Source organism: Colias philodice, chromosome 3 (genome assembly GCF_061535455.1).
Source record: "Colias philodice isolate Cphi_HAF_F1 chromosome 3, ilColPhil1 Martin Lab GWU primary, whole genome shotgun sequence".
NCBI classification, from domain to species: Eukaryota; Metazoa; Arthropoda; class Insecta; order Lepidoptera; family Pieridae; genus Colias; species Colias philodice.
The window spans coordinates 4182322-4198594 of NC_143088.1; the positions used below are offsets into that span (position 1 = coordinate 4182322).

General features: G+C 32.8%; 1 protein-coding gene across 13 annotated transcripts in view; it reads right to left on the bottom strand.

Annotated features, from left to right (window-relative positions):
• Positions 1 to 16273, bottom strand: part of raskol (Ras GTPase-activating protein raskol) — a 119729-nt gene that overhangs the window by 59156 nt on the left and 44300 nt on the right. For all 13 annotated transcript variants that reach the window (XM_089714138.1, XM_089714137.1, XM_089714139.1 and 10 more), the window contains 2 exons: positions 15737 to 15858; positions 5770 to 5956 (listed from right to left, as the gene is read on the bottom strand). In XM_089714138.1, the coding sequence (XP_089570264.1) occupies positions 5770 to 5956; positions 15737 to 15858 (309 nt within the window). The remainder of the gene's footprint in view (positions 1 to 5769; positions 5957 to 15736; positions 15859 to 16273) is intronic.

Sequence of the window (16273 nt, forward strand, 5' to 3'; positions counted from 1 at the left end):
AAAATATCTATACTACATAATACAATATCAATTTGGGACGAGTCAACTAGAGCGTGATTTATTATGTTCAACAAGGATCATCCATTCCATTCTGTCCCAATTCATTACTTGATTGCATTCGCTGTAATTAAATTTAACTCCAGGAGAAAAAAATGTAAAATCCAACGAGGGTCTCATTAAATGTATTCCCGCATTCAACTAAAAATGTAGTACAAAATTCGTAAAACTTTTAAACACAAACTGGGTAACCGAGCGTTAACGTATAGGGGCAAGAAAGTTCAATAGCGCTGGTCGTGGCAAGTACACTCCTTTAAAGGCAACCTACGAGTACGTAACAGAGTAAAGAAACTCTTGACATTTTTAATATTGATTAATCGAGAATTTTCTTATTGCATAACGAGGCGAAAAAATTGCCTTGGACGGCGCGCTATGAATTTTAACTTACAGTTTGGGTGAACTTTTGGGTTTGGTTCTTGTGTTGAAATCGATGACTTTCTGATGTAGAGATTAATGTTTATGTTTCTATATTGTACCTATGGTCTAAGATCCCACAGCAGGATTAGTGCGTTCATCGTTTTTTACAAGTAGGTACCAAGTCGTACATGTCAACTTTATTTCACATGAACTTGATCTAAAACCTGGTCAAAAAGAGACCTAACATGTAGTTTAAGAAGTTTTGAGTAAGAGCTTACTCATTGTTTTCGTCATAAAAACTACAATTCTGGGTTATGCGTTATTGCAGCTTTTGTTTAATTTCTATCAACTCTACAAAGAAAACAATTAAACCAGAACACTGATGTTATTGTTTCCCATTCCTAATTAATTGTTTGAATTTTCTTCCTTATTTTGTATTCTACTGTTCTGTGATTCATCGATCTTATTATTAACTAACGATACTTATCCTTACGAACTTTATTCCATAAACATTATGAGAATATCGTTTCTTTTAACTCGTATCTATAGTACGGCTATATCATTCCTATAAAGTACTAGCTTTCCACCCGCAGCTTCGCCCGCGCAGTCAAAGAAAAAACCGCATAGTTCCCGTTCCCGTTGGATTTCCAGGATAAAACTTATCCTATTTCCCGGGGTAAAAAGTAGCCTATGTCCTTTCTCGGGTATCAAAATATCTCTATACCAAATTTCATGCAAATTGGTTCAGTAGTTAAGGCATGATTAAGTAACAGACAGACAGACAGAGTTACTTTCGCATTTATAATATTAGTATGGATAAAATATATAGGTAACCTTTAAATTTGAAATAAAAATTAAATTAACTCGGATACGTCCTTTGATCGGAAAAACATCAGTCGTATAGAATTTCTAATATAACGGATATTTGGACGACTGACCTCCAGTCGCCATATCAGTAACAATAGTAGCCAAATATTCGTATGACAATATTTCCTAACCACATAATAAATTAGTATTCAGGTCAGAGAGCTTTGTTCGCTGGATCGCGTAAGCCAACACCTTAGTCTGACTGTTTGCGTCAATGTGACAATGGTATTCCCGGAAAATTATTGGTAATGAATACCTACCCCACAAAATAATTAAGTAATGAAAAATATGACTTGAAAAAATATCGCGCTTTTCCGCGAATCCTTCAAATAAAACATATTTCGATCGATGTTGACAAACGAACCAAACAACTCTAATAAAACATGTAAATTCGAAATCATAACTTCTTCATTACAAGATCTTACAAAGTGCACCCAGACAAATTTCAACATACCAAAGCTCTCAATGAACCACAAAAATATAAACGCATTGAGGACGACAAAAACTTGCACCGTACTAAATTAGAAATGCCTATTCCTCGCTTCGCCGGTAACGTCTTCTATTTCCGAGACGCTAATCGATCCTCTGTGACTGCACTGACCAAGGGGATAAGAGACACGGATAGCGTAAAAAATCGTCATTTAAAATCTTGGCTTTTTATACTCATTACATGAATTCAACCATTAGAACTGCTTGACAGCTAAAAAATTTTTTTTTTTTGAAAATACGTTTGTTACAGTCTTGCACCTACAAAGAAAACGTTTTGAAAAATGTTAAAAGAAATATGCATACATATATCCAATCAGCACACACTGGTCAAAACAAAAGCCAGACAGCACACATTGTTAACATTTTCGTCATCTTTTTGGCACACGGTCCACGTTTCACTTGATTGTTCTACATTAAACTCAGCCGAGTGAAAAAGAAATGGTTTAACTCTTTACGCCTGTGTTACATTGTTTGTAGTGAACTGTAGAAGGGAGCTATGTCAATTAAAAACGAACTTGTACTAATTGTCCGTTTTAGCCGGTCGGAAAACATATTACATGAATGGACTTCAATGCATTGGTGTAGGTACTGAAGCGAAACAGTAAGCCTGTACAGCTTGTAGTGATATACCTGCTTAGTTTCTTGGATTTGTGTCCGCTTGATTAAGGATAATATGTAATTAACAAAAGTAAAAAAAACTTGTTTGGTAAACCGGGGCGAAGCCGGGGTAAACAGTTAGGTTATAATTTAAAGTAAAACATGTAATAAAAATATTGTTCAGCAATGTGTATATATTACACGATAAAGTTTATCATATTTTTTCGCTTATTCTTTGTAGGCCATTGACTACAAACAAACAAAGTGCAGTCAACAAAAAAGTATAACAAATTACATTTCCCACAGCCGGAGGCCCCAAAAGAAACTCAGAAATACTTAGAAACTACATTTAATGGCTAAAATGAGACTTTTACACCCATGTCTGCACGATGCAGACCGGAGTTAAAGAATGAATTTATACATTTTAATAATTATAAAGACGTAAGCTTGGATGCTAACTCAGGGAAATAGGACCCACATTCTATTCCCGTGCGAACGGCGTATTCATCAAGTTTCGTATGAAGGCAGGGCCGTAACTCCTCCCGCCGAAGTTCAGCGACCATTTTTGAATTTTGTGAAAAAATGTTGCTGGAAGCTGGGGCTCATCTGCTCATCTGTGGTCCTCTATAAAGTATGTGTCGATCTGCGTCACATCGTGTTCCAAATGGCCAAAATTAAGACTGCACCAACCAGAATTATGTACATAGGGATAGTGGTTTGATATAATATTACAGGATCTTTTTCTATAGGGGTTTGCATTAAAACTTGCTATTGGATTTTGTGCAAATCTTCTAAATTAACTGAGTTGAGAATTGCGTATCTTGTATATTATTTATTTCTAATGTCCTTGATATCTTTATCTTCAGTGCCTGTTCCTTAATTTTGTCATTTACATTATAGATCTTGAAATTCTCCGACTCGAACATACATCCAGTAGGTATAGTTAATATGAATGTACCTTGGAGTATCACGAAGTCCTCTTGTTGCATTTATAGTAAGATTTTAGATGAGCGTGGCAAAGATATTATGTAATGTCGTTCATCTAATTCTTGCGTCGTTTCTTTTGAGAGTGAAATAACTGTCGTCTCGCAGGAACTATTTAAGGTTTGATTCTTAATCTGAATGAAGTCCTGAATACAGTCCGGCTTCGCCTGAATTTGATTGTTTTTCGATTCGTAGAGATACCAGATATTATACTTCGGGCATTCAGCCTCTATGTACAAGAATGAGTTACTGTTAGTTGCTATATATGGATAGGAAGGGATCAGGGCCTGCCTATTCTTTTTTGGAAAAATAGCTAAATGAAATAAATCAAGAATATCTGTAGAAACTAATGGAAATTTAAAAATAATTACAATTTGCTTATTCGAAAAGTAGTATCCAGGCTTAAGTATATTATAATATTCCCTATCTTTTAATTCTAATATTTAATTCTTATCATAAATGATAACCTTATTTCTTAATCATCTTCCTATGTTCTAACTGTTTCCATACGTACCTAACATTGAATGATGAACTTAACATATCTAATAAGGTTTATTTTATTTAAGAATTGAATTAATGTGAAATTAATTTTCTTTTGATTTTCCACCATCTGAGAAAGAATACTATGACGGCTATTTTACATCATTAGATGATATAAACTGAATGCTGATTTTTTTTGAAAAGCTTAAATGAAATTGTCATATTTTATAGCATTTTTGTAATCCAAATTAATACCGGTAATATGATCGATCCTAATCTTCACAGTCAGTAAAGCTATTACAAGCATAGTGTGTAAAGTTCGGATCATATGTATACCGATAAGGCGATTCACTATACGAATAATTCTTGGAATAAAAGTCAGGGCCGTAGTTACTCAGGTGGATATAATTATTCATGCATATTCATTTCACGCATTTTTAAATAATTATGTGTTAAAGGTAAACCTCTAACAGATTTACTTAAATGCTTTTCTATCATTTTTACTAATTATTAAAATTATTTTTATTCTGTAAAAAAGATGCATTTAATTCTCCGTACAAAAATTCTAATGATTAGATTAAATTGAATGAAATGAAAAATTTATTTGTCACAATTTTTAAACGTTTTTTCAATTGAAATCGGCCGCATATATATTGAATTCTTGAAACTAAGGCCTCCTATAAACCGCAAATAAAAGCTTGTAGAATTATAATTGTGTCGCAAATGCTAAATTATTATATAGAGTGGTTTTGTCTTTTTGATCCTGAAATTATTTATTAATGAATTTTGAATGCCTACCTACTCAATTTTGGGTATGTTATTTTATTTAATTTATCATTGATTAAGAAATTAGGCTATTCACTACCTTCAGCAGTAACTTTATAATATAACTTTACAATCTAGTTAATCTAATTAATTTTAAAGTAAATCTCTATTATTTAAAACTAGTCTACGAGCAGCTTAAATCGATGTAGTGCTCTCTGGAATTAAGACTTTCACGGATGGAAAATCTTGGAAAGGAAATAAGGACTAAAAATATAAACTATAGTGAGAGGAAGCAACACAGAACTATTCTATGTACTTACCAATTAATCTGGTTACTTTTTGGGATCGATGTTTGATTTAGCCTCCAGGCCGCAGAAACCGTAGATTCTGGATCCTCAGCTCCGTAGCGATAGCAAGGTTACTATCTATGCCACGTTTTTTGAGGATCCTACCGACTGCGCCAATTACATTTCCCGCAGCCGGAGGCCCCAAAAGAAACTCAGATATACTTAGAAACTACATTTAATGACTAAAATGAGACTTTTACACCCATGTCTGCACGATGCAGACCGGAGTTAAAGAATGAATTTATACATTTTAATAATTATAAAGACGTAAGCTTGGATGCTAACTCAGGGAAATAGGACCCACATTCTATTCCCGTGCGAACGGCGTATTCATCAAGTTTCGTATGAAGGCAGGGCCGTAACTAACATCAAAGCAAAACATTAAAACAGAACATAAAATTTGTTCATCTGTAGAAAGAGAGCTATTTAATTATTTATTAAAATTCAACGCAAACGATGTGTTAAATATACAAACATATACTTTTATATTACTAGCATCTTTTCACTATTAGATAACAACAGCAAGCATCATTAAAGTAAGTATGTTATATCATCACATGTTATTTTGTTTGATAACTGAAGTCTTATCATGGAAATGGAGATTGTGTTAAGCGCCATCTAGTGGAGACTAGTAATATACGCATAACATACTTATCAGTGACATCTAGCGGCAAATAGAAGGTATTAAAATGCCAGCGCCATCTATGGACGATAAGATACATTAAAATGAAATGGTTACATACAGTTAGCACTACTCGACGATAGATGGCGCTGTACTAAAACTTCCGTCGCGTTTTTTGTCTTATAATATTATGTATTTACTTGCCTTGAACTGGAAGCGCTCTCAATGATACAGCATCATCTTCCACTTCGTCTTCTGCTTCTTCTTCTGTGATGGACGGTGGTGCGGCCCAACAACGAAGTCTAACCCCAGGGTTACCGGCTTGAGGCCCGCCATCTATGCGTACTCGCGGTAAACTCCGTGTCGTATATTCACCGTTGTTATTGGAAGCCTGAAAACAGAGTAAATATGAAATAATTATAAATTAACATTTTTGTGAAAATAATATACGGTAGGGCTTAAAAATAATTACATTTTATGATTTTAAAATTTATTTAGATTTTAGACTATGCACACATGCTGTGTTTTTATTTTGTTACATATTAATGTTTATTGAACTCTCGTCTTGTGATAGTATTTAATGATCTTTTCATTGTTAAATGTATTATAAATATAAAAAAAATACCTACAAGTAGTACTACGTGCGACAATATATTTTATTTCAAAATACACATATAATAACACTACTACAGTTTATTTGAAAACCTTCTTTTTATCACACAAAAATATCGTGTAGGGATGAAACACTAACTGCGTTCTTTAATGATACATATTACGCCACTAAAAACACATTACTTATTACCATAATTAGTACGGAAATTACCAATTTCTAACTCATCTCGAACAGCCTTCACCTGGCAATGATAATTGCTCTTATGGAATCCAGAACATGCGACCTTTACGATAAAGTCCATTATAAAAACAATAGAAATAACATACCTGAAGTGTGACAAAAGCTATACAATTACTCGCATCACGATTTATTATGAAACATTACATATGTTATCCAATATAAATGTTATGTGTATATCGTGGTAGTGCTTAAATGACTCAACTGTAATTATTGAGGATTTTTAAATATTTTCTATTGAGACAGCTTTGAATATTCTTACTATCGTTCATGTAATTGATATGAATACTTGCATAAATCTGAATTTTTAATGAATTTTAATAATAGGCTGCGAAGTTTTAGGAGATTATCAATGTCTGTTTTTGGTTTTTTTAATAAATGACACAATATATTTTGCGAAGGAGAAAAGGGGAAGAAAATTTTATCTTAGACTTATTTCAGTTCCCACGTCCTTTGAAAACCTTTCCATTATGGCCAGAATTATTTCAATCGACGCAATGCTTGAGTTATTAGCTCTATCATATCAGAGATTAAGTATTTAAGCTGGTCTTTAGACTTATATAAATGATGTTTCCTTGCGATATGATCGCAAATGAGTAATTTGACTTAATGCTTGTGTTTATCGCCCTTAAGTGGTTTGACTATAAATAAAAATGTTAGCACCGTAAATGTTACTCGTATTTACCAGAAGTTGGGTTAATTTTCAGATCAAACGTATGTACCTATCCATAGCGTATATCAGTTTGTGAGGTGTCATTAAACTCCTCTTAAATATGACATTGATTATGGCAAAATGATATAAATAATACAAATTGTAAGTATATGCAATTTTGATCATTGAATATTGCATTTTATCTAGATTTAAACACTGGCTATCTCTTTGTAAGATAAAAATAGGAACACCATTAACGCCACGGCACACAGGTTATTAACTGCGCACAATAAACCACAGCAATTGTGTCCACAATTTGGCTGTAAATTCCTAATTCATCATAACACGGTCATGATTCATATAATTTTTAAAACACAATTCAGTCATGCGAGCCTGCAATAAAAACACTTTTACATGTTACATGTATGACCGCATCGGACAATTTACAATGACCTAATTGTATCTTCAAACTAGTGGGAACTGACAAACAAACATGCAGACACTGTCCACTAATAGAAAGCGATAAATATAGAGAAAGCCATGAACAGAATGCACTCCGATTCCCTTTTATGTTATTACATGCTATGTTATGGATTGTTCCCTTTTATTTTAAACGGACATTATCTTTTTTGTTCTGCGTTAAAACAGAACACGACCATAAAACGCAATTATACTTATAAGTTTATTCATGGCTTACCCGGTTAGTAACACAACATATAGTGTATGCATTATATGAGGAAGTAATATAAACTGAAATGACATTTATTCTATTTTAATTTTTAAATTCAGACGCAGTTTTATTACTTGAAATATTTTAGTCTTATGTTTAGTAAATAAAACTACTTCATATTTGAATAATTGAATATATATCAAACCTTTAGACCTACCTCTACCACTCTCTTTCATATCTATTCGATATTTCAGTTTTTAATTTAAGATACATTAAAAAGATTGAATCGTGGCGATGAAAATCATATTCTCTTTAACGAAAAATCTAGATTCAAAATGAAATTGAAAAGTTATCAATGAATTGCAGATTGATGCATCCGAACACTTGATATAAAAGTATAGTAAGTATTGTACTTAGAAAAAATATTCTGCGAGATTTTTACGATTATCCCACAAAAGAGGACATGACATATTATACAGTCAGCAGTATGCATTTCTCTAATCGGTCCTTAACGCAATAAGAAGTTAGCAGACGGTGCCACAACAATGGATATTACTCGTATCATATATCCGAGTGATGTCAGCACAATATTACAGGCCCACATTGAGGTCAGGACGCTTAATTGCTACAATATGGCAAAGTCTGTTATCCTAATTATTCCCGTGTGTTATAAATAACCGCGATACAATTAGCGCTGAGAAAAGTGGAGCAACAAAAACGTTTAAACAAAAAGTAACGTCACTTTTATATTATAAACATTTCATCGTAGATAATATATAGCGATGAACACGCTAAACTTTACATTAGAAGCAAATTTTAAGCTTTATTCATCCTAATATACTATTATAAAGGCGAAAGTTTGTATGTATGCATGTTTGTTACTCTTTCACGCAAATACTACTGAACCGATTACAATGAAATTAAGCACACATATAGAGGGTACCTAACTTGGATTAATACATAGGATAGGTTTTATCCCGGAAATCCCACGGGAACGGGTTTTTCTTTGAAAACGCGGGCGAAGCCGCGGGCGGAAAGCTAGTAACCAATAAATATAATACTCAGTCTTATAGATTTTTTTTACTATTTACCACTAACACAATTCCTACATACATATATATACGGTTTGATTTAAATTTGATAGAGCTTATAATTCTGGCAAATAAATTTAATACAAAAATTCATCAGTTTCCACGTACTTTGTAAGCATAGGGGAAACATAAGTTTCCATCATTCTCGGAAAAGTTACAAACGAGAATGAGGACAGCTGTTGAAGTTTATTAAAATTCTACGAAGCAAACAGTAATTACAAAACACCACCGCATAGTATTGTGTGTCTGAAACCGAAGATGGCTCTCAACTAGCAATAGGGTCAATATATAATATACCTATTAACCTTATTAAACGAGTATTATATAATCGTTGCACCTGCTTATGAACTAACGATATAAATAAACATCGTAGGTTTTTCTTACTCTTTGATGTTTTATATTTTCGTAACGTGTGTTTTCTTGTCACTGTTATTATGAAAGTTAAGTTAAAGTTACATGTAATAAGACATTAAATTGTAATCCTAGAGTATTAAAACTGACCTATTTATATGTACATATGTCCCTATATGAAATGTTAATTTAATAAGAAAATTAATCTAAAATATTATACAAAGTACAAATCTTATGCGTAAATGATTTCAACTTCCACCTATAAGCAAGTTACAGAACAATTGTCCGATTGCATTTGAAGGAAACAATTTCAGATCGTTTCGGCCCCAATCACGAACGGTTATACTGTATTCGCAATGTCTTTCGTGACTCTGATACAATTTCCTGTTAACGTATTGTTTTAAATAAGTTTAAAACGCGTCAAACTTTGTAATAGTCCAGCAACGAACGCTCCATCCGTTTATGGTAAAATCAAGTATCGCTTGTAGAATTGAAACAGGATAAAATAAATGGAATCACGTTTTCACTTTACTTATGAATAGAAGATAGCGCTGCTATTCTCCCAAGATAAATCAACCGACTTGAATCCAGTGCTTACCGTCTGACGTGTCATTAGTTATTACCAAACAAATATTCATGAGCCTAAGTAAAATGGTAACACTAATAGAACACATAAATACTTTAGATAAATGAAAATAATATATTACTTTAGATTAAAATAGTGCATTTACCAATCAATGTTTTTTCTCAAGATATCACTTTAATAGTTGTATAAAATAAGACATTTCAATAATAATCAAATTGTGGTATTTCACATTAAACCTCATGTCATAGTACTAAAGAAATAAAGGTATACTGTACTATATATGGCTACGCATTGAAATTGGAAATGAAAGCAAGTTATAAATAGACCTATACCGTATCAGGCTATATTGTACTGCAATAAAAGTTTAGCACTAAAATAGCACATTGTGTTAAAGCTCTAGTCCAGGAATGGTCAACTATTTATATGATAAACCACAGTATTAAAATAATTGAAAAATATTCATATGTTTTGAAATACATAAATAGTATTCGAGTATATCATTAAATTAGATAAATTCATTAGCTAGGAATCTTGTTAGCATGATATTCCACATTCCTCTGTCGACTCTACATTTTCGTCTTGATAATTGTAAATGAGCTCTTTTAATTGAAATTCATTATTTTATCCGACATTGAAACTTGCTTGTCTTATATTAATTTCATAAAATCAATAACGACAAAATGTTTTTTGTACTTCTGCTATAAACCTTTGCTACTTATTCTACTTAATAAAAACCTAGATTTTAGTATTGGCAGAATTATCTTTTTATACTCAGCTCATGTTCAGCTCACATATTTTGTAACAGAGTACTCATTAAAAATGATTCAGTTAAGATCAACCAAATTATTAAGCTATTGCATAGCTTCTATCGCGGGCCTTGAGCGCGGGGACCGAATTGAGAAATTCCGTAACGAAAAAACCTCACGCTCCCCACTCCGACGGGCTCGGAGGTGTGGCTTGAAGGCATGCTATGCAATAGCTTTACCGCGGCAGTCCCCGAGTGCCACGTCTTTTTATATTTACATAGATGTATCATATTCCTGTATAAGCATGATCAGCTACGTGAATAGCAAAGGTTTGCAACATCTGACCTAGACATAGCAAAGTGAGAACCAAGGCGCGATCTGGTGGTTAGTTTATATTCAGGCGACATGACGACCATCCGCAGGCACCGGCGCCCACTTGCCGCAAACCCTTACTGTTTTTATTACATTTCTTTTAGATCATGTTAGTTCTCTTCTGTCTTTGAACATTGTTTTGATGCTAAAATTATCCTTTAGATTATGAACTTGAAAAAGTGTAATAAGGTATTTTTTATCTTCATGTAAACTTCATTTTGAAAACAATGAATCGATATGAACAATGTAAAAGCATAATAGTGCTTTTAACATAAACCGTAAATAAATAAATGTTATAGATTTGTGTAAAAACTTCATTCAATATTTTTGTGTTCAGGAATACGACAGATGTTATATTTACAATCTAACATTTATATTGACACAGTAATAGCCTTTAAAATCCATATTATTCCGACCATACGCAAAAGTTCAATAGCACGCGCGTATGACTCAAGCTGATTTGCCTCGAGCAAATTTTTGCTGCACTTGTAAGGACAAATCATTTTCAAACGCACACACCATGTTCTCTTTTCAGTCGTTAATAACTCGTCAACCAATAACAGTCGCATATCATCACTTTTACGAATCTGTATACGCATATAGAGATGATGTCATTGACCAAAATAGCCAGCTTTTTCTGACTTTTTCGGGTGTAATTAAAACCAAATGTTATGATTAAGCTGTTAACAGCTACAATATAAAAATTCTTACAATGTTTATGGGCACTTATGTTCTTACGACAGATTTATGTGTTTAAATCATGCCTGTCGCTACAAAAATGTCAAACTGGACGAGCTTTAGTACATGTTTTTGTTAAAATTAAAGGTTGGTGTTGTTCGTCGTTGCATGTTCGTCGCGGTTGCCTACATATTTGATCATTGCATATAAGAATATTTCCTCTATATTTGATTAATGAAAATATTATTTTGATAATATTATATAACCATAACCATTTCTATCATTTTCATGTTTCACCATTCTATTACTTCTAAAACAAAAAGATGTACCTATAGGTAAACCAAAGACGTTATTTTTCCTGTATTTAACAAAATAATGCATTTTAAAATAAAATGTATGTAAATGCAATATCTTCTTTAAGAGGATATGTATAAAAAGGGTCAAGAAGAGGCGTGTGAAGACATAAAAATCATTCCACCACAGTACAAGTACAACATATGAAATATGAATGTATTTACGTTCAGTCCGCTAAATGTGATTAACTTCCACATATGAATACCATATTTTCCAAGAAAATAAACTAAATATAGAAAAACATCTGTTTATATTTATGGAGACAGGATATGTCCTGATTATTTCATTTCAGATTAGCAATAAATTATTGGGTCCATCTATACAGTACAGTGGTGGCTCAGTGGTGAGACCTCGGACTTCGAATCGATAAGTCCGGGGTTCGAGACCGGGCGAGCGCGCAGGAAATAAATTGATTTTTCAATTTATCTGCGCATGTTGTAACATCACCACTGCTCGAACGGTGAAGGAAAACATCGTGAGGAAACCGACATGTCGAAGAATCAAAAGTTCGACGATATGTGTCATCCGCCAACCCGCACTTGGCCAGCGTGGTGGATTATGGCCTGTACCCTCATAGGAGGCCCGTGTCCCAGCAGTGGGAACATATATGGGCTGATGATGATGATGATGATGATGATACAGTACATAAAAGTAAAATTAATGTTTGGCTCACAAATCTTTCTCTTTAAAAAGGATTAACAAGCAACTATGTAAACAATTGTACAATGTGCCTATCTTGAGCAATAAACAGCATGGCTCGCTTATCCAATACAATGCATTACAGTTTATAAGTTAAAAAGTGAATTTGATTTACGACGTAAAAGGAAAGTAGGGCGCATGTCACGTTCGTACGACTGTTTATAGTACACGTGATAAAAATACTACACTGACCAGTAAGGCCAGGAAACCATATTTAGCAACAAACGATTATACCAGCAATTCATTATATCTTACTAATCCTATTCATTAATTATTTATGTCGAAATATCCCGCTAATTTATTGTTCCATTTATTAAGTAATGCATTCATCAAAAACGGCAAACAGCAAAATATTTTACAAATTAAACACACTACCGCTCTGGAAATGAATGAATGTTATTTATTAAATTCCTCAGAAATTTGATAAATGAAAAGATCGAAACACAATATGAAAACAATACATAATACATAACGAAATAGGTAAAACAATACATAACAATGTATTTTCTTAGTGGGATAACAACTGCATGACAAATGAACATGACCGACAAACGGTTACCAGAGGACAGACTTATGGTAATTGCACACGAATCAATACATTTAAATAATCAGCAACCATTAGTATTCCAAAGGACCATGAAACACACATTTTACGAAATTCTTACCTTATCGATGTAAAATCCCGGGAAAGACTGTCGGGCCGCGTGAAAAATAAAAATTATCATTTAGAAATTGTAACCAAAATTAACAAGAAACAGCGCAACAATACAGGCGCCTATTTTTTATATAAATTAAGCCTATGATGAGATGTAAAGTTAACTATGTAATCTAATTTAAAATATCATGTACTTATACAGCATCGTGATTATACAAATTCCAAACGACCTATACAAATTGCATAAAATTATATCTCGGACATAATTGCACAATCAAATAGAGCACTCATACATCTTCATTGAAAGCGGAAAACAGTAACACCGCATTTCCTTTCTCATACCTACGACATCCTGCTATTCGATCATGTCTTCTACCATCCACTTTCCTAATAATAATCCACCGGGAATATTTCTCTGCTATATAATCATCGACAACCTGATCAAGCGAATAAATTAACAAACTAGGTAGAGCATCTACTGAAATTTTACTAGTTTTGGAATTCTGAAGCAGAAATTCCAACGAGTTGTAAACTGTAAATTAAACCAAAAAAACTTGAGTCGCTGGAATTTTTGCTTCGTAAACGAGGTTGTTGTAATGTTAGCTTTCGTTGTTAAACTTCGTAATTTTGATTTATGTGTAAAACGCCCACACAACTAACATCAACGACCAAATCGTGAGCCGTTTTGTTCACATAGATAATGATCTTTGCTTTCATAATATGCATAAGTTTTATTATCTGCCATTAAAATAATGGTCACGCAATTAAATAATTATAATCTATTTTGCTTCTTTGAAATATTAAAAATAACCTGAGAATTTCTGATTTGAGGTCAGGTACTAAATTTAATAGACTGAGATTGATAAGACATTAACAAATTTTTCAAGTACGAACTGGTGATCCAATTAATCTCATAAGTACACAGCGCTCCAAATAAAATCTAGAACAGTCATCGTTTCATTCCCGAGAAAAGTTATAACGTAGCCTGACTTCAATTATGAAATGAAATACAGCTTCAACTGGAGTTAAACCTTGTTCCCGTCTATTTTTTGTGAGACAGAATGGATTGATCATTGATTTTAATTGAATTGTGTGTGTGTTTCCTCTGATCCAGACTTGAAATCTTGTAAAGAAAAAATCTGTATACAAACATAATATGTGGCGACAGATCAAGTGAATGTCGAAAGAAAACCATAAAACCTTCAACCTCGTTAACTAAATGCATTACAAAATTAAAGATTTTATCTCACTGTCCTTGATAATATCAATTAATTACTCGGAAGTAAATGGCAAAAGGTATGGTATATGACCTGACGCAATACCTAGGCTATTTGTTTTATATTTTCTTTATAAGCTATAGTAATGTCATAATTATCATAATTGTAGTGCTCTGCAAATGCAAAGCATTACACATAATGAAAAAAATATGCTCCATTCTAAGTAATACAAAAAGTTTAACGATATTAAAAAAGATTTCAGTAAGGACATTGGACGAATATCTTAAATCTTTAAACTAACGCTTAAAATTTAAATTATAACAGGTATAAAATGTCGTCATTAAACATAATTATGATAGAAATCTGAACGTGAAGCACGTTTATTTATGTAAAATGACGAAGCAATCCGAAATACATTCCCAAAATTGAACTATAACCATCTATAGAAGAAACAACTTTCGTAACATGACTCGATATTGCGATCGCTTATCACTTATGAGTTATGAGTTACTTAACCGACCTGACGCCGGTATTTTAATAAATTGTAAAATAAATAAACATTACTTAATAAGAAATACTGAATCAGCATTCAACCGTCATGTTCAAGGCTTTTTTTTGTGAATAAGTAATAACTTTCGCTATAGGGAGGGATATCTTCGTGCAATTAATCGCGATAATCGTTTGATTAAGAACAAGCGAGCCGCCCTCGCTTGGTTTAACTTTTGAAGAATAATTTATGGAATTTATCTTAAAAACACGATCCTCTCAGGTGTATTAAACGTAAACACGGGATACATCTACCAATTTACGTTTCTCAAAACACATGCGTTAATGCTACTGACCTACTAATTCAGATCACAGTACACATAATCATTATTACGTAACGATAAATAGATTTAATAAATAAACATCTGAATAAAACATCAAAGTGGATTTAACTGAAGTTTCAAGTCGAAGTTAAAAATAAACACGCTTCCTACTCATTCCAAAAGTATTCTTTTAACAGTTCTCAATTAGATGTTTATTTTTCTAGCGTTAATTGCTTTATAAATGAGAATTTTTTTCTGAATAGATGGCGTGTGGTGTCACGGGCGGGATCACGGGTGGCCGAGAGGTCAATCGTCGCCACGGAAAGGCTAAAGATGCGAGTTCGAATTTCGCCTTATGATCGAATTATTTCTATTCTTAAAAAAACATCGTTCTTAATTAATCTAATTTCTTAAATAAATAAAACTAAAATGAATACTCACAGCAAGTTCCTCACTAGTATAGGCGGTGAGCGTGCGTCGATCTTGCTGCAATACGCAGTAGAAGGGTTCCCAAGAGGGCGGCACTCCCAACGTCGCACCGCTGGTCGCACTTGATGCTGTATCTGGGAACAATGCAATTAAAGATTTGTAAGAAGTACCTGATATGTGTAATCTACTGAATATCTTAATTAGATGGCGTTTGGTAGAAGGAAATGTCATAGCAACTTTATTTACTTTACCGAACAATATTTTGGAGTAGTATATATTTCATTTCATGAAATAAAGTTATAGAGTACTTGATTTGATTCATTGAAAATTCTACAATAATAAGAATTCTTTAGTATTTGTTATTGAATGTATAAATCGTGTTAGGAACACACTTCATTGAGTTCATATAACTAATGAATAGAAAATATTATGCAATTGAAACATGCTTTTGGTTTTTCTTCTAATTCATATCTGCCTTAGACATATTGTATTCTATAGATTATTAAATAGACGTTATTTATTTTTTATGATACTTTTACATGATTTTTC